General features: G+C 41.6%; 1 protein-coding gene across 4 annotated transcripts; it reads right to left on the bottom strand.

Moving 5' to 3' along the window:
* Positions 1-14527: 14527 nt before the first annotated feature.
* Positions 14528-18453, bottom strand: LOC109753732 (uncharacterized). 4 transcript variants are annotated; one of them, XR_012205233.1, is made up of 7 exons: positions 17444-18453; positions 17286-17325; positions 16393-16479; positions 16213-16270; positions 16022-16066; positions 15796-15894; positions 14528-14786 (listed from the first exon to the last, which is right to left on the bottom strand). XR_012205233.1 is itself a non-coding variant. In XM_073510739.1 (7 exons), the coding sequence occupies exons 2-6, from the start codon at positions 17540-17542 to the stop codon at positions 16063-16065; spliced, it is 288 nt and encodes a 95-aa protein (XP_073366840.1). In that variant the 5' UTR covers positions 17543-17763; positions 17909-18451; the 3' UTR covers positions 14528-15894; positions 16022-16062. The 4 variants fall into 4 exon arrangements, 3 of the variants coding, with proteins under 3 accessions (XP_073366840.1, XP_020168242.1, XP_045090865.1); XM_073510739.1 differs by having other exon boundaries at positions 14528-15894; positions 17444-17763; positions 17909-18451; XM_020312653.4 differs by having other exon boundaries at positions 16022-16062; positions 17444-17837.
* Positions 18454-20459: the final 2006 nt, after the last annotated feature.

The following is a 20459-nucleotide window of genomic DNA, read 5'->3' as shown; positions in this document are numbered from 1 at the left end:
ACCGATGTATGCGGTCCAGTGAGTATTGAGGCTCGCGGCGGGTATCATTATTTTCTGACCTTCACAGATGATTTGAGCAGATATGGGTATATCTACTTAATGAAACACAAGTCTGAAACATTTGAAAAGTTCAAAGAATTTCAGAGTGAAGTGGAGAATCATCATAACAAGAAAATAAAGTTTCTACGATCTGATCACGGAGGCGAATATTTGAGTTACGAGTTTGGCCTTCATTTAAAACAATGTGGAGTAGTTTCACAACTCACGCCACCTGGAACACCACAGCGTAATGGTGTGTCCGAACGTCATACCCATACTTTATTAGATATGGTGCGATCTATGATGTCTCTTACCGATTTACCACTATTGTTTTGGGGTTATGCATTAGAGACAGCTGCATTCATGTTAAATAGGGCACCGTCTAAATCCATTGAGACGACACCGTATGAACTGTGGTTTGGCAAGAAACCTAAGCTGTCATTTCTTAAAGTTTGGGGTTGCGATGCTTATGTGAAAAAGCTTCAGCCTGATAAGCTCGAACACAAATCGGAGAAGTGGGTCTTCATAGGATACCCAAAAATAAATAGTTGGGTACACCTTATATCACAGATCCGAAGGCAAGCTATTTGTTGCTAAGAATGGATCCTTTCTAGAGAAGGAGTTTCTCTCGAAAGAAGTGAGTGGGAGGAAAGTAGAACTTGATGAGGTAATCGTACCTTCTCTCGAATTGGATAGTAGCTCATCACAGAAAACCGTTCCCGTGATGCCTACACCAACTAGAGAGGAAGCTAATGAAAATGATCATGAAACTTTAGATCAAGTTACTACCAAACCTCATAGGTCAACCAGAGCATGATCCGCACCAGAGTGGTACAGTAATCCTGTTCTGGAAGTCATGTTACTAGACCATCACGAACCTACAAACTATGAGGAAGCAATGATGAGCCCAGATTCCGACAAATGGCTTGAGGCCATGAAATCTGAGATATGATCCATGTATGAGAACAAAGTGTGGACTTTGGTGGACTTGCCCGATGATCGGCAAGCCATTGAGAATAAATGGATCTTCAAGAGGAAGACGGACGCTGATGGTAGTGTTACTATCTACAAAGCTCGACTTGTCGCAAAAGCTTTTCGACAAGTTCAAGGTGTTGACTATGATGAGATTTTCTCACTCGTAGCGATGCTTAAGTTTGTTCGAATCATGTTAGCAATTGCCACATTTTGTGAAATCTGGCAAATGGATGTCAAAACTGCATTCCTTAATGGATTTCTTAAAGTTGTATATGATGCAACCAAAAGGGTTTGTCGATCCTAAAGGTGCTAACAAAGTGTGCAAACTCCAGCGATCCATCTATGGACTGGTGCAGGCATCTCGGAGTTGGAATATACGCTTTTATAAGGTGATCAAACCATATGGTTTTATACAGACTTATGGTGAAGCCTGTATTTACAAGAAAGTGAGTGGGAGCTCTGTAGCATTTCTGATATTATATGTGGATGACATATTGTTGATTGGAAATGATATAGAATTTCTAGATAGCATAAAAGGATACTTCAATAAGAATTTTTTCAATGAAAGACCTCGGTGAAGCTACTTATATATTGGGCATCAAGATCTATAGGGATAGATCGAGACGCTTGATAGGACTTTCAGAAAGCACATACCTTGACAAGATTTTGAAGAAGTTCAAAATGGATCAGTCAAAGAAAGGGTTCTTGCCTGTTTTGCAAGGTGTGAAGTTGAGTAAGACTCAAAGCCCGACCGCGGTAGAAGATAGAGAGAGAATGAAAGTCATTCCCTATGCCTCAGCCATATGTTCTATAATGTATGCCATGCTGTGTACTAGACCTATTGTATACCTTGCCATGAGTTTGGCAAGGGAGTACAATAGTGATCTAGGAGTAGATCACTGGACAGCGGTCAAAATTATCCTTAGAGGACTAAGGAAATATTTCTCGGTTATGGAGGTGATAAAGAGTTCGTCGTAAAGAGTTACGTTGATGCAAGCATTGACACCGATCTGGATGACTCTGAGTCTCGATCTGGATACATATTGAAAGTGGGAGCATTTAGCTAGAGTAGCTCCGTGTAGAGCATTGTAGACATAGAAATTTGCAAAATACATACGGATCTAAATGTGGCAGACCCGTTGACTAAACCTCTCTCACAAGCAAAACATGATCACCCCTTAGTACTCTTTGGGTAATAATCATATGGCGATGTGAACTAGATTACTGACTCTAGTAAACCCTTTGGGTGTTGGTCACATTGCGATGTGAACTATGGGTGTTAATCACATGGTGATGTGAACTATTGGTGTTAAATCACATGGCGATGTGAACTAGATTATTGACTCTAGTGCAAGTGGGAGACTGAAGGAAATATGCCCTAGAGGCAATAATAAAGTTGTTATTTTATATTTCCATATATCATGATAAATTATTATTATTCATGCTAGAATTTTATTAACCCGAAACTTGATACATGTGTGGATACATAGAGAAAACACCGTGTCCCTAGTAAGCCTCTACTAGACTAGCTCATTAATCAAAGATGGTTAAGTTTCCTAACCATAGACATGTGTTGTCATTTGATGAACGGGATCACATCATTAGGAGAATGATGTGATGGACAAGACCCATCCGTTAGCTTAGCATGTTGATCGTTTAGTTTTATTGCTATTGCTTTCTTCATGTCAAATACGTATTCCTTCGACTATGAGATTATGCAACTCCCGGATACCGTAGGAATACCTTTTGTGCTATCAAACGTCACAACGTAACTGGGTGATTATAAAGATGCTCTACAGGTATCTCCGAAGGTGTTTGTTGGGTTGGCATAGATCGAGATTAGGATTTGTCACTCCGAGTATCGGAGAGGTATCTCTGGGCCCTCTCAGTAATGCACATCATAATAAGCCTTGCAAGCAATGTGACTAATGAGTTAGTTGCGGGATGATGCATTACGGAACGAGTAAAGAGACTTGCCAGTAACGAGATTTAACTAGGTATGAAGATACCGACGATCGAATCTCGGGCAAGTAACATACAGATGACAAAGGGAATAACATATGTTGTCATTATTGTACGACCGATAAAGATCTTCATAGAATATGTGGGAACCAATCTGATCATCCAGGTTCCGCTGTTGGTTATTGACCGGAGAGGTGTCTCGGTCATGTTTACATAGTTCTCGAACCCGTAGGGTCCGCACGCTTAACGTTCGATGACGATTTTGTATTATATGAGTTATGTGATTTGGTGACCGAATGTTGTTCGGAGTCCCAGATGAGATCATGGACATGACGAGGAGTCTCGAAATGGTTGAGAGGTAAAGATTCATATATAGGACGATGATATTCGGACACCGGAAGTGTTCTTGGGGTACCCGGTACATATCGGGTCACCAGAAGGGGTTCCGGGCATCCCCCGGGCAACTACATGGGCCTAATGGGCCAAGAAGGGGACAGACCAGCCCCTAGGGTGCTGGGGCGCCCCATGTAGTCCAAAATAAGGGGGAAGGAAAGAGGAGAAGAGGGAAATGAAAGGGAGGGATTCGGCCTCCCCCTTCCTTCTCTCCTCCCTCCTCCTTCCTTCCCCATCCGGATGAATATGGAACGGGATGCCGAATTGGGAGGCGCCCAAGTAGGATTGCTCCTACTTGGGGCGCCCCCTTGGCTGCCTCTCCTCCCCTCCAACCTATATATATGAGGTGGGGGGCACCGCTAGAAGACACAACATTGATTCCTAGCCGTGTGCGGCGCCCCTCTCCACAGTTTACGCCTCCGGTCATATTCACGTAGTGCTTAGGCGAAGCCCTGCGTGGATTACTTCACCATCACCGTCACCACGCCGTCGTGCTAAAGGAACTCTCCCTCGACACTTTGCTGGATCAAGAGTTCGAGGGACGACATCGAGTTGAACGTGTTCGGAACTCGGAGGTTCCGTATGTTCGATGCTTGATCGTTCGGAACGAGAAGAAGTTCGACAACATCAACCGCTAATAACCCACAAGTATAGGGGATCGCAACAATTTTCGAGGGTAGAGTATTCCACCCAAATTTATAGATTCGACACAAGGGGAGCAAAAAAATATTTAAAGGTATTAGCAGCTGAGTTGTCAATTCAACCACACCTGGAGATTAATTATCTGCAGCAAAGTGATTAGTAGCAAAGTAGTTTGATAGTTTTAATAATAGTGGCAACAGTAACGGTAACAGTAATAGTGATAGCAGTATTTTTGTAGCAAGTGTAACAGTGATGATAGCAGTAGTAACTTAGTAGAAACAATATAAGATAAATTCATAGGCATTGGATCGGAGACTTGTTGGATGATATTCATCATGTGACAGTTATAACCTAGGGCGATACGGCACTATCGCCCTAGCTCCAGTTCATCGATATAATGTAGGCATGTATTCCGTAAATAATCATACGTGCTTTATTAAAGAACTTGCATGACATCTTTGTCCTACCCTCCCGTGGCAGCGGGGTCCATATTGGAAACTAAGGGATATTAAGGTTTCCTTTTAATAGAGAACCGGAACAAAGCATTAACACATAGTGAATACATGAACTCCTCAAACTACGGTCATCACCGAGAGTGGGCCCGGTTGTTGTCACTCCAGGGTTGTCGGATCATAACACGTAGTAGGTGACTATAACTTGCAAGATCGGATCTAAAACATGGATATAATGATGAATTCATAAACGGTTCAGATCTGAGTTCATGGCACCCGGGCCCAAAGTGACAAGCATTAAGCATAGCAAAGTCATATCAACATCAATCTAAGAACATGGTGGATACTAGGGATCAGGCCCTAACAAAACTAACTCGATTACATGATGAATCTCATCCAACTCCTCACCGACCAGCGAGCCTACGAAGGAATTACTCACTCCCGGTGGGGAGCATCATGGAATTGGCGATGGAGATGGGTTGGTGATGACGAAGAACGAAGATCCCCCTCTCTGGAGCCCCAATCGGACTCCAGATCTGCCCTCCCAAGGAAGAACAGGGCTTGGCGGCGGCTCCATCTCGTGGAATGCGATAATTCCTTCTCTCTGATTTTTCTGGAATAATGTGATTTTATAGTATCAGGGGGATCAGCTGCGGGGCCACCAGGTGGGTACAACCCACCTGGGCGCGCCAGGAGGGGGGCGTGCCCTGGTGGGTTGTGCCCACCCAGGGGCCCCTCTCTGGTGGGTCTTACCTCCAGTAATTCTCTTTTATTCCATAAAAAATCCTTGCAAACTTTCGTTTCATTCCGAGAATTTTTATTTCTGCACAAAAACAACACCATGGTCGTTCTGCTGAAAACAGCGTCAGTCCGGGGTTAGTTTCATTCAAATCATGCAAATTAGAGTCCAAAACAAGAGGAAAAGCGTGAGAAAAAGTAGATACGTTGGAGACGTATCAACCCCCCCCCCCAAGCTTAAACCTTTGCTTGTCCTCAAGCAATTCAGTTGATAAACTGAAAGTGAGAAAGTAAAACTTTTACGAACTCTTTTGCTCTGGTTTGCATAAATAATCTTAAACAACAGTCAAGTTTTCAGCCAACATTATAACTAACCATGTCAACAATAACATTTAAAGATTATATTAACTCATATCAGTGACATAATCAGCTAGCGAGCGATAATAAGAGATCTCAAATAGCAACACGTTGTCAAAACAACCGTGATATAATATGACAATAGTGGTATCTCGCTAGCCCTTTCTGAGACCGCAAAACATAAATGTAGAGCACCTCCAAAGTTCAAGCAGCAACTAAACATTGTAATTCATGGTAGAAAAGATCCAGTCATGATGCACCCAACATTAGCTATACACAATGCATAAATCATGACAGCTGTGCTCTCTCAGTTTCTAGCGCTTGTTTTAGAAGGTGATGACACAACATAAAAGTAAATAGAAAGTCCCTTCGCAGAGGGAAGCCGTGATTTGCAAAGGTGCCAGAGCTCAATTTTTAAAACAGAGATAAATGATATTTTGAGACATGCACCCTTCTCATTCACTTCACGACCATCAGTTATCAACATCTTCCATGCTAAGCACGCTAGTGGTGGTTCCCAGGAGATAAAAGTAAAGGCTTACCCCCCCTCCACCATCAATCACACTCCACGGCTTGCCCGAAACAACAGGTGTCGTCCATACCAACATCAGTCCCGGGGGAGTTTTGTTTAATTATTTACATTTTTTAGTTCGGGACTGGGAATCCCTATTACCGCCCATTTTCTCATGCGATGGCGAGTTAATAAACACTCAACCTCAGAATAACCCGCTTAGCATGGAAGATACCGACCACCTCCTATCGTTGAATGATCCAGGCACACAAAAATGATAATTTTAGAAGTTTTTAGAGGTGGCACATGCAAATTTACTCAGGACGGCAGGGTAATACCGCATATAGGTAGGTATGGTGGACTCATCTGGAATGACTTTGGGTTCAAGGTTTTTGATGTACAAGCAGAGTTCCCACTTAGTACAAGTGAAGGCTAGTAATTAGATTGAGAAAGCAGCCAGCTAGAGAGCAACAACGATCATAACCAGACATTATGCATAAGTAACATTGGACACTAGCATGAGTGGGATATGAACACCATGAACATAAATATCATAGAGGCTATGTTGGTTTTGATTCAACTACATGCATGAACATGTGCCAAGTCAAGCCACTCAAACATTCAAAGGAGGATACCATATCATCATACTGCATCACAATCATTTTAACGCTATGTTGGTATCCAAGATAAATCATTATCCACTCCTAGCTACTTATGCATGGCATGAGAAACTATATTCTCTAATTGTCATTGCAAACATGTTTAATCATAACGGGCTGAAGCATGGATACTAGGTTAAACATATTTACACAAACAGAACAAGTCGAGTTCATACCAGTTTCTCTTTGGCACGACCAGTTCATCGAATATCGTCATTATTGCCTTTCACTTGCATGACCGAACGATATGAAAATAATAGTAGTGCAAGAGTGCCATGGGTTAAGCTGGAATCTGCAAACATTTTATTCAAGAGGAGAAGACAAGGTAAAATGGGCTCTTTATTAAATTAACATTTATTCATATGAGAGCCACTCAACATTTTCATCGTGGTCTTATCCTCGGTAAGACTTGAATAAAAAGAAAGGAAGTTGAGAGAAACACACTAATTTTTTTGGAGTTTTGGTTTTATTGAACAAGTAAATAAAAAGGGAAAAGCAAAAACGAGAAAAACTATTTACACGGGAAAGCTCCGAACAAGCAAAAGAAGAACAAGGAAATATTTTTGGATTTTCTTTTTAGTGATACTAGTAAGCATGCATGGAAAGTAAATTGCCACAACTAATTTTTTTGGTTTTTCTAAAGTTTTTCAAACACACAAGAAGAAAGCAAGAAAATAAATCTAAGCATGGATGATACAATGAAAGAGTGTGAACACCGACAAATGGAATGATATGTGTGAACATGAATGTAATGTCGGTGAGAAACACGTACTCCCCCAAGCTTAGGCTTTTGGCCTAGCTTGGTAGTCAATCAGTAGCCTGGATGGTAGTAGGGATCCTGAGGAGCAGGCATCCACTCATCCCACTGCTGAGGCTCCTCCTGAGCCTCTGCAGCAGCGTGAGTGTTCCATTAGGCGATGATGTCTGCAGGCATAATCCGGTATCCGCCCTGGCAGCAGAATCAAACAAAGCAGGCGCAGGCAATGGAATAACATGATCACGAGTTTTAACACTATAGACCAGGTTGTAAGGAATGGCAATGTTAGGACGATCATGTGCAAGAAAGTGAGGATGTTCCATGGTTGCACGGTCTAGGTAAACCTTGGTCAGGGGGTAATCATGAGGGCGTATCTCAACATTGAATCGAGCTGCCAAACGAGTGGTAAAAATCCCACCATGGAACAAGCCAGTTTTGGCGTTATGCTGAAGTCTACATGCAACAATCGCTCCATGGTTATAATCCCTTTCACCAATGAGAGCGGTGTGAATGAGGCTCAAGTCTGGCGCACAAATTATGCTACAGTCTTGCTTGCGTACTATGCATTTCCCGTTAAATAAAGCAAAATACTGAACTGCGGGAAAGTGAATGCTCTTTATTCTTCCTTGTCTCACTCCCCTATTTTCACCGTAACAAAGGCTAGTCAAGAAAGACTCATACTCAGCCCTTGGTGGCTCATCAAGCGAACCCCAAAATGGAAGTTTGCAATGATAAGCAAAATTCTCTAATGGAATAGTAAATGGATTATCATAAAGCATAAACGACACCCTAGACTCACGTGGAAAATATTTAAATCCTTTGACAAATGATTCAGTGAGAAGTTGGCGTTGTTCACACTTATCTGAAAGGTAGGGACCGAGACCGGCATTGTGAACATATTGCTCAAATTCCTCCTTAATGCCCACTCGCATCATATACTCATCGCAAGGCCATAAGCATGTTTTGGTAGCAGCACTTCGTGTGGAACTTTCACATGGTTCAACATAAGACCGGCGGGCGGAACTGTCACTAGAAGATGCCCCCGAGGATCTTCTCCTCGAAGAACTCCTTCCAAACAAGTTCATAATGTCTGCGTACAATTTTCTGAAAATAAAATTTTTTGGGGTGACAAAAATTTGTCAACAAAACTTTATAAAATTGATAGCAACTACTCATAGGGATACATAGAAGCCATAGCAAGCACTCAAACTACTTAGAACACTAAAAATTAAACATGCAAGCTCATCTACAACAGCACCAAGAGTAGCTAATTATTCAAAATATAAACCACTAAAACAAAAACTAATTAGACAAACGGTGGGGTCACATACCAAGCAACAATCCCCCGAAACAGTTTCGGAAACGAAGCTTCGAGCAAAGAGATCAATATCCGCGGGTTTGAGCTCAAGAACACGGGAGAGAGAGCAATGGGGATTTTTTCTGGAGGTAAGTGATGATGTGGGCTAAAGAGATAAGTGAGGGGGCCCACGTGGGGACCACAACCGACCAGGGCGCGCTTGGGGGTCCTGGCGTGCCCAGGTGGGTTGTGCCCACCTGGTGCACCTCCCTCTAGTATTATTTGCACCAGAAATTCAGAAATATTCGGAAAAAAATCATATAAAATTTTCAGGGCATTCTGAGCACTTATATTTTTGGGTCTTTTTTTACTGCACGGAAAATTTAGAAAACAGACAAAACATGGCATTTTATTTTAATCAACTAATAAAAACAGAAAACAAAAAGTAAGGACAGAAGGTAGTGCTTACTAAATTCATCAACTTCATACCGCTCAAAAATGATCCATTAATAAGGTTGATCAGGTCTTATTAACAACCACTTTCGATTAGCATGAAACCGAAGAACTTTCGTAAATCACTAAGTTACCTCAATGGGGATATGGATGTCCCCTACAACAAGCATTTCATATTTCTTTTTGACAGTAGGATTGTCGGAGACTTTTCAATAACATTAATACCATTCGCTTGGAATTGTTTCTTCGGAAAGTGTACCGTATGCTCATTACCATTAATATCAAACGTGACCTTGCTTTTATTGCAATCAATAACAGCCCCTGCAGTATTCAAGAAGGGTCTACCAAGGATAATCGATATGTTGTCATCCTCGGGCATCTCAAATATAACAAAGTCAGGCAAAATAGTAACATTAGCAACAACAACGGGCACATCTTCACAAATACCGATAGGTATGGCAGTTGATTTGTCAGCCATTTGCAAAGATATTTCAGTAGGTGTGAGTTTATTCAAGTCAAGTCTTTTATATAAAGAGAAAGGCATAACACTAACACCAGCTCCTAAATCACACAAAGCAGTTTTCACATAATTCTTTTTGATGGAGCAAGGTATAGTTGGTATTCCCGGATCTCCAAGTTTTTTAGGTACTCCATCTTTAAAAGTATAATTAGCAAGCATAGTGGAGATATCAGCTTCTGGTATTTTTCTCTTATTAGTGATGATGTCTTTCATATACTTTGCATAAGGAGGCATTTTCAAGATATCATTCAAGCGAGTACGCAAAAAGACTGGTCTCAGCATTTCAGCAAAGCGTTCAAATTCTTCATCATCATTCTTTTTAGTTGACTTGGGTGGAAAGAGCATAGGTTTTTGAACCCACGGTTCTCTTTCTTTACCGTGTTTTCTAGCAATGAAGTCTCTTTTATCGTATCTTTTATTCTTAGGTTGTGGGTTATCAAGATCAAGAGGTGGTTCTATCTCAACATCATTATCTGGTTCTTTTTCATTTGGTTGAGCATCTTCATGAACATAACATTATATTTTTCATTATCATTAGATGGATGTTCGTTACCAGATTGAGTTTCAGCATCAGAGATAGAAATTTCATTTTCATTATCAGGAGGTTTTTCTATTTCAGGTTCACTAGACATGTAAAGTCCTATCATTCTTCTTCTTCTTTTTCTTTTTAGAAGGACTAGGTGCAGTGGTGTTATTCCTTCGCGAATCTTGTTCAATTCTTTTTGGGTGTCCCTCAGGATAAAGTGGTTCCTGAGTCATTTTACCTCCTCTAGTTGCAACTCTAACAGCAAAGTCATGCATATTATTATTCATTTCATCAAGCAATTCTCTTTGTGATTTAGCAACTTGTTCTAACTGGGTTTGTACCATTGAAGCATGTTTTCCAACACCTCTAACATCATTTGAATTTGTAAATAACAAGTCACTCAAGCGAGCAATCATATAAGAATTATATTTCAATTGTTTCATAACATTTGCATTGAAGTGATCTTGTTTTCTAACGTAGTTTTCAAACTCATAAAGGCATTGACTAGGATGCATATTGTGTGGATTGTCATTTTCATTGAATTTCATAAGAGAATTTACCTCTACCACCTTAGGCAGTGGTGGTATATTAAGCCGATGTATTTCTTCAATAGGAGGTAATTTTTTAACATCCTCAGCTTTAATACCTTTTTCCTTCATAGATTTCTTTGCCTCTTGCATATCTTCAGGACTGAGATATAATATACCCCTTTTCTTCGGAGTGGGTTTAGGCGGTGGTTCAGGAAGAGTCCAATCATCATAGTTTTTCAATATGTTATTCAATAATTCTTCAGCTTGAGCAATAGTTCGTTCCCTGAAAACACAACCAGCACAACTATCTTGGAAGTCCCTAGAAGCATCGGTTAGTCCATTATAGAACATATCAAGTATTTCATTTTTCTTAAGAGGATGATCAGGCAAAGCATTAAGTAACTGGCAAAGCCTCCCCCAAGCTTGTGGGACACTCTCTTCTTTAGTTTGCATAAAGTTAAATATTTCCTGTAAGGCAGCTTGTTTCTTATGAGCAGGAAAATATTTTTCAGAGAAGTAATAAATCATATCCTGGGGACTACGCACACAACCAGGAGTAAGAGTATTGTACCAAGCTTTAGCATCACCCTTTAATGAAAAGGAAATAATTTGAGAATAAAGTAATAGCAAGTTTTCTCATCATGAGTAAAAAGGGTGGCTATGTCATTCAACTTAGTAAGATGTGCCACAACAGTTTTAGTTTCATAACCATGGAAAGGATCAAATTCAACCAAAGAAATTAACTCTGGGTCGACAGAGAATTCATAATCCTTATCAGCAATAAAGATAGGTGAAGTAGCAAACTTAGGATCATATTTCATTCTAGCATTCAAAGATTTTCTTTATACTTGCATAGTAATTTCTCTAGATCATCTCTATCCTTACAAGCAAGAATATCTCTAGTCGTCTCCTCATTCATAACATAAACTTACGGTACCTTAGGCAATTCATATCTAGGAAGGCTAGTTCTAGCAGGTGTTTCAGGAGTTTCAGTTTCAAGCTCATCATCAGATTCAACAACATCATGTTGTATAACTTTAGCAATTTGTTCATCAAGAAATTCACCAAGTGGCACATCATCATTATCAAGCAAGGTACTAGCATCATCATAAGCATCATTCATAGTAGAAGTAGCATCATCAATAACTTGCGACATATTAGAATTGATAGCATCTGGTGGTGTTGCTAGTTTACTCATAACAGAAGGTGAATCTAAAGCAGAACTGGATGGCAGTTCCTTACCTCCCCTCATCTTAGAGGGATAAATCTTAGTCTTTGGATCCTTCAGATTCTTCATAGTGATAATATGATAATAATCTCAAGTGAATCAACAAATATTGCTATGCTCCCCGGCAACGGCGCCAGAAAAAGGTCTTGATAGCCCACAAGTATAGGGGATCGCAACAGTTTTCGAGGGTAGAGTACTCAACACAAATTTATAGATTCAACACAAGGGGTGCCAAAGAATATTTGAAGGTATTAGCAGCTGAGTTGTCAATTCAACCACACCTGGAGATTAATTATCTGCAGCAAAGTGTTCAGTATCAAAGTAGTTTGATAGTTTTGATAAGAGTGGCAGCAGTAACAGTAACGGTAACAGTGATAGCAGTATTTTTGTAGCAAGTGTAACAGTGATGATAGCAGTAGTAACTTAGCAGAAATAATAAAAGATAAATTCGTAGGAATTGGATCGGTGACTTGTTGGATGATATTCATCATGTGACAGTTATAACCTAGGGTGATACGGCACTAGCTCCAGTTCATCGATATAATGTAGGCATGTATTCTGTAAATAGTCATACGTGCTTTATTAAAAGAACTTGCATGACATCTTTTGTCCTACCCTCCCGTGGTAGCGGGGTCCATATTGGAAACTAAGGGATATTAAGGTCTCCTTTTAATAGAGAACCGGAACAAAGAATTAACACATAGTGAATACATGAACTCCTTAAGCTTCTTGTATACAATATCGGCCCAGGGTGGCCTCACAGCGTTCTTCTTGGCATACTCATTAGTGACAAAGTGGTATTTGAACCATTCCTCTGCCCAGTGCCTGCGAATCCATTGTACTCTAGATTTTTGCTGAGTATATGATTCATCTGGATCTGACTTGTATTGCTCATAGAGATCAGGAGGAAGGTCCAAGGCAGCGTTGTCACGACACTGTCTGCCACCTTTCTTTGCAGATTTGCTTGGCGCCATTGGGCTCAAACAGAAAGGCTTCAAGACAATGTTTGGCTTCAATCTGCTGGTCAGACAAGAACTAGCTTCTGGAGACTCAATGTGATGCTTTTGATCAAACTCTTTACCATTGTCGCCGGGGCCCAATTGGCCTTTGGTTGGCATTGGCGTCGTGTACCCTTTGCAGTCTTGCATTCCAAACTTCTTCAGGCAGTCTTTGAGGTATTTCTCTTGTGATATGAAGATGCCATTTCTTTGTTGACGGATTTGAAGACCAAGGAAGAATTTCAGCTCTCCCAACATGGACATCTGATATTGCTCTTGCATCATATGCCCAAACTCATCACTGTATCTCTTATCAGTGCAGCCAAAGATAATGTCATCCACATAGATTTGGCACACAAATAGTTCACCATCATATGTCTTCGTGAAGAGAGTGGGATCTAGAGAACTAGGTTTGAAGCGTTTGCTCTTCAGGAAGTCTTTGAGTTTGTCATACCAAGCGCGAGGTGCTTGTTTGAGGCCATACAGTGCCTTGTTGAGCTTGTACACCATGTCGGGACGCTTTGGATCTTCAAAACCAGGGGGTTGAGCAGCATACACTTCTTCAATTTTGCCATTGAGGAAGGCACTTTTTACATCCATTTGATACAGAAGAATGTTGTTGTGGTTGGTATAGGCTAGTAGTATGCGAATGGCTTCAAGCCTAGCCACAGGAGCAAAGGTTTTGTCGAAGTCAATTCCTTCCACTTGTGTGTAACCTTGGCAACGAGACGAGCCTTGTTTCTGACAACTTGACCATGCTCATCTTGCTTGTTGCGATAGATCCATTTGGTGCCAATGATATTGTGCTTGCGAGGATCATGACGTTTAACAAGCTCCCAGACGTTATTCAGCTCCACTACAAGAAATATGTCAACTTGCGACCACCACTATTGGTCACTGAAAGGTCATTGTTTTTCATTTGCGACCTTTTTTTGACCAAAAACAGAAGGTCAAAAGCTGGCAGTCGTAAACTGAAATTAACGACCTTCTCTGTGAGAAGGTCGTGGAATTCCATGACCAAAACAAAAGGTCGTTGATTCTATGACCTTCTGTTTTGGTCGCTAGCTCTCTGCCCAGGCCACGTCGGATCCGACGTGGCAATCTGGCGTGGCAAAATTGCGACCAATTGAAAAGGTCGTTGATAAGATTCAGCCCGGTCCGATTAGGTGTTTTACATGGGCCGAGCCCAACAATTTAGCCTATTTGTTGTTTTTTCCTGTGAAATTTTGGTCCGCTTCACGGGCCAAGCCCAACATTTCAGCCTTGTTAATTTCTTGGCCTGGCAACATATTTTCTATTTGTCATGTATTATTTTGGGCCGTTTCCTTTTCTTTTTGTCATGTGTTTTTCTGGGCCGTTTCTTTGGTTTCTTTGCTGGGCTTCTCACGTTTTCCCCTCAGAAATAACTGTCCAATATATCTTGGGCCCAGCCCTGTTCCGAAATAACTGATCCAATCCAAAAAATATAATGCCATTGACATTACAACATATCACACCACAAGCTATCTTGGGCCTAGCCCAGTTCTGATACATTTTCAAAGCAACGTGCAATGTTATAGGAGCCCAAAATATAATATTGCTTATATTACAACCATTCATTCTAGCAATACATATCTTTACATCCCAGGAATAGTAAGTGCCAAACAAAACTATTCTACAACAAAGAAAATTAAAACAGAAGTTTAGATGATAAGACAGAACAGAAGTTCATATTGTCCTCCTCCTTCAATATTTGAAAACCTCATTCACCTGGCAGTAGATCAATCATGAGTGAGAAACTATGCAGCAGCAAAAAATGTTCAGATGATGCAAAAAGTAGATAATAAAATCACTAACAACAATTAATATGGTTTGGATCAAGTCTCAAGCATATTACAGTACTGCAGATACACTATATTCATGTACAATTGCAGATACACTATATTCATGATCAAATCTCAAGCATAGTACTAGTAGTTCTACACAATTGCACCACATATGTAACTAGCTGTAGATAGACTATATTCATGTACATAACAGTTTCAGTTAATAATAATCATCTGAAAAAGTTTCATTTAGTGTGTGTGCTCAGACAAGAAAAACATTACAAGTAATTAATCGCTACTCCAAAACAGGCAAACATGCTACTGATGCATGACAATATGTGTGAAAGAGTTTCTGCAAGAAGTTACTCCTAATGCTACTGATGCAAAACTACTCCTAATGGACTGCTACAGCTATACTGCAAGAAGTTACAGCTATACTCCATGTACTGCTGTCCAGGAGTATTCCAATTCATCTTTAAAAAAATGGTCAAGCACTGACTGAAAAAGGAATGCAAAAAGAGATGCAGTACCCAGCTGTACTCCAGTGGAGAGCATCCGCCCAAAAGAAAACAAAGATAATGGCTGAAAAAATTACTCCAGTTTACACTCCTCTTTTAGCAGTACAGATTATAGCAAATGCAACATCATGGGAGCTGATGTCCAGGAGTATTTGCAAATGATATATCATCATGGAGTAGGATAACATGTTTTAGCAGTACAGGTTATAGAGTAAGCAAGCAAGCAAGCAATCATGGGAGCTGATGCTGCCAGTTAATATCAGCACATGACAAGACAAAAAGCATGGCATCAATAGAAGCATCAACAGCATACTAACACCTAAACTGATACTAAATTGATGGAGTCCCATCCATCCATGAGAGAAGAAAGTGCCTTTGGTTGATAAAGAGAAGAGAACACTTCCTCTTGCTGGGATCAAACCAGAGGATACCTACCCATCCACCAATTTGTAGGTTGTGTGGCTTAAGGTCATGGTGCCGAACACCGCGTCCGTGGCAAAAAGCAACGCCCTTGCAAAGCTGGTACACCATGATCTACATGCACAATACCAGCAAGTTCACCAACAACGAATCAGTCAATCAAACGTCGTCGGCACATTCAACAAACACCTCGCGTGCAAGATCTAGAAAATGAACGACAAACGAAGGCACAATAACTTACCGACTCGCTCAAGTTCTTCCACCTCCCACCGGCTGCTTTGCCTACCTGGATAAAAATTTTACAGCGGAAGCAACTAATCAGCTCCACCATCATGACCCAATATACAGCACCTGGCAGATTAATTTCTACTGTGTACATGCTGGTATAGAAAGCAAATCGGGAGTGGGAATTAGTCTTTGTAAGAAACTTACAGCAGTGACAGACTTGTTCTTGGGGTTCTTCTGCTTGAACTCCTTGCGGAACTCGCCCCTGATGGCAACCAATCAACAAAAAGCAAGCTCAGAACAAGGGCCGCCCGGCAACCACGGGGAAACAACAATGGAAATAGAATCTGACCAAGGAAGCAAGGGGAGGGGAATGACGAGACGTACATGAAGACGAAGAAGTCCTCGCCCACATCCTTCTTGTCGGCATCCCCGCGCGTGAGGTGCGCCTTGGCGCTCCCAGCCTTCGTGTACCTGCCAAAAGACCAATTCAGAATTCAGATCACACCTACAGACGTCGAACCATTCAAATTCGAACCAACTCAAAGCAGAGCAGGCCTTGTGAAATATTTGTTTCCTAGAGGAGATATTAGTTTTGAACCTCACAATGTACAAAGATCACACCTACACTCATTGATTTGAAATGTACAAACAAATCCATCACTACACCTCACAAATTATACTTGCTAATTCCAGAACATTCTTTTCTTTCAAGGCAAGCCACATTGTAAGTAAAGGAGATAGTGGGCTGTCATGTCTAACATAATTTGGGGAGACCATCGCTGCTAAATATTGTGGTCGACAGTAATGGAACACCGGCTGTCCTGGCAAATCTGTATGCCTAGAATACTTTTTCTGCTATGAAAATAAGAATGATTGTTCTATGGGAAATCTAGATTAGAGAAAGCTTCAGTTCTTCTGTGCTCTCATTGGGATGATTGGATGCCCTAATTTGCTCATTGGACAACTCTCTCTAGCTGCGAGATAGTATATTTTTGCTTCTATACTCTACCATGCATGTAGTGCAGGTATGGTAGGTCAGGGCCACCCAGCTAGCTAAGCTCGACATTGCTTGGTTGAAGAGAAAACAAGACGTTATGATTCAGCAGTGTACTTGATATTTGGCAAGTTTGGTTTCATGTATACAAGTGAGGCACAACAATGTACAAGATAAATCATTTTATACGAAGCCTGTTTTGCTAGCCATTTTGCGATCTACACAACAGTTACACACACACAGGAAGTAAAATGTGTACTGAAGCTGGGAATTTCCAACTCACCTGAGCCGTTGTTGAAGTATACAATGAGAATAATCACTCCCTGCGACCAAACAAACAGCGGTAGAAGCGTCGTCAGCATTCAGCAGCCAAACATGCGTACAAGACCAAACAACTGCATCAGCACTCCTACTAGAGGGAGATGGGGGAAAAGTGATTACCAGGACAAGCAGTGCCATGTTGAGCACGGAGGGCAAGCGCGACTTGTGGTGGAGCAAGCTGGCGATGGTGGGCTCTTCCCTATGCTTGTCATGTGGCATCACAAACAGAGGCGTCAGCTATCTTCGTCGAGTACAACACCTCACTCCCCGGCGGCCTCCTTACTTCCGTCCCGCTGTCTCTTCTTCCCCCTTCCTGCTAGGCTAGGAAGCTCCATGGCGTCGGCAGCGGCCGAGAAGAAGCAGGAGGAGGAAGCCGGCACGCGAGCACCTCCATTGAGGCCATTGACGATGGTGCGAATACGCCTTGATTTGGCCGTCGCCTGATGTGAGGTGAGGAAGAGAGGATCAGCACGGAGCAGGCCATGGCGACCTCCGTCGAGGCCCAGGTCGAAGAAACCATGGGCAACCGTGGCGGATCTGGTCACGCCATGGCGGCCGCCTGACCAGCTCGCTTGGTCTCCCTACCTCTTCTCTTCCTCTTCTGGTGAGGGCAGCGCAGGGGAGGGGACTGGAGAGGGTACGGGAGTGGCGGCTGTCGGGGAGATACCGGAGGCCATGGCCACCGGCCGGATGTGAGGGGATCGGCAGTGTGTGGCGGCGGCGGCGATGTGGAAGGGGATTCGTCTCTGAACTGAATCGAATCGGGGTTAGGTTGGGTTGAGGAGCAAGGGAGGGAGGTCGCCGGTGGTGATGGGGTTAGGGGAGGTCGCCGGTGGGGGTGGGGTTGGGTGTCGGCGGCGGGATTGGAGATGAATCGGGGGTGGGGAGGGCGCGGATCCGGAAGCAACGCAGTGGATCTGGCTGCCGCCTCCGCCTGACCTGCTGCTGCTCGACCGGGGAGAGAAGGTGAGGAGGGGGTTTCACGGCGGCGGTGTGGGGGGAGGGCGTAGGCCGGCGGCAGCGGCGGCAATGTGGGTGGGAATCGGGATAGGAAGAAGGCATGGTGGAGGTGGGTGGCGGCTGTGCGAGGGGAGGGGAGGGGAGAGGTGGATTGCTAGGGTTAGCTGTGCGAGAGAGAGAGAGGGGTTTGCTATGTGAGAGATAGAGCGGAGGGGTGGATGGACGGATGGATGGATGGATGGATGGATGGACAGATGTTTGCCATGTCATTGATCCAGGCCACAGCTGGTTCCACCAATCAGAATTAAGCATTTTTTGTTTTTTCTCTTATAGTTTGTACCATCTTATTCAGGCAAACATTTAACTTCTTATAGTTAGTTCAAATAAACCAATATTTTGTACATGTGTGTATTTAGGGATGACAAAAAATGTTGATTTGGGAGGTTTTCATTTTCTTTGCTCAAAAGAACCATTTTCCATTTTCTGAGTGACCAAAATGTGTTTTTTTGTAAGGAACTACCATACATTTGTTGCAAAATGGCACTAAATCATTTTTCTAAAATATCAGTCCATATTTAATGTATAATTGACCAAACGGTTGGGTGTCAAAAGCTTTTATCCACCTCTGGTGAAAAAGACAAATTTCCGCCGATTCAGCAGGAAGCGGGTCAAATTTGAACTGTAGCTACCTCATAGTTTGCTCTTTATTTTTTCCAAAAATCATTTCTAGGTAAAGAAGTATCTATTTAATCACAGAAACACCAAAAAATTCAAAGATTCAACCACTAGCTAGGAACGGTCATGCCCGCCGTTTTGACTGCATTTTGAAACGGGCATAAAAAATTCAAAAAAAATCAAAAAATTGGAAAACCTTTGCAGTGTGTCTTTATATGTGACCAAGTTTCCAGGAAAAATAATAAACTTGTAATATGGCAATTATTTTTAAAAAGTGTTCTCAGAAATGAGCTATCATGCGTGAAGATTCATGGCTTTCAAGCCAAATGATCAATCTTATGGCCACATTCATGGCATAGTTTGTTCAAATGATCTCATATTGTGCACAAAGGTGCATCTTGGAATTCCAAACAATGTTGCCTAAGGGAGTTTTCATTTTCTTTGCACAGAAAATTCATTTTCCATTTTTCGAGTGCCCGAAATGAGGTTTTTTTGTGTGAAGGAACTACCAAATAAATTTTGTAAAAATGGACCAAATAAATTTTATAAAATACTAGGCCATGTTTAATTCACAATTGACACAATGGTTGGGTGTCAAAAGCCTTGATTCACCTCTGGTGAAAAAGACAAATTTTCCGCCGATTCAGTAGGAAGCGGGTCAAATTTGAACTGTAGCTGCCTCATAGTTTGCTCTTTATTTTTTCAAAAAATTATTTCTAGGTACATAAGTATCTATTTAATCATAGAAACATCAAAAGATTTCCAAGATTCAACAACTAGCAAGGAACGGTCATTCCCGCCGTTTTGACCGCATTTTGAAACGGGCATAAAAAATTCAAAAAAATCAAAAAATTGGAAAACCTTCGCATTGTGTCATCATATGTGACCAAATTTCCAGGAAAAATAATAAACTTGTAATACGGCAATTATTTTTAAAAAGTGTTCTCAGAATCGAGCTATCATGTGTGGAGATCAATGCCTTTCAAGCCAAATGATCAATCTTATGGCCACATTCATGGCATAGTTTATTCAAATGATCTCATATTGTGCACAAAGGTGCATCTTGGAATTCCAAACAATGTTGCCTAAGGGAGTTTTCATTTTCTTTGCACGGAAAATTCATTTTCCATTTTTCCAGTGCCCGAAATGAGGTTTTTTTGTGAAGGAACTACCAAATAATGTTGTAAAAATGGACCAAATCAATTTTATAAAATACTAGGCCATGTTTAATGCACAATTGACACAATGGTTGGGTGCCAAAAGCCTTGATCCACCTCTGGCAAAAAAGACAAATTTTTGCTGATTCAGTAGGAAGCGGGTCAAATTTGAACTGTAGCTGCCTCATAGTTTGCTCTTTATTTTTTCCAAAATCATTTCTAGGTACATAAGTATCTATTTAATCAGAGAAACATCAAGGTTTCCAAGATTCAACAACTAGCTCGGAACGGTCAAGCCCGCCGTTTTGACCGCATTTTGAAACGGGCATAAAAAATTAAAAAAA

The sequence above is a fragment of the Aegilops tauschii genome, chromosome 3 (assembly GCF_002575655.3).
Source record: "Aegilops tauschii subsp. strangulata cultivar AL8/78 chromosome 3, Aet v6.0, whole genome shotgun sequence".
Taxonomy (NCBI): Eukaryota; Viridiplantae; Streptophyta; class Magnoliopsida; order Poales; family Poaceae; genus Aegilops; species Aegilops tauschii.
The sequence above is the reverse complement of the archived record's forward strand: the minus strand, read 5'-3'. Positions and strand labels throughout refer to the sequence as shown.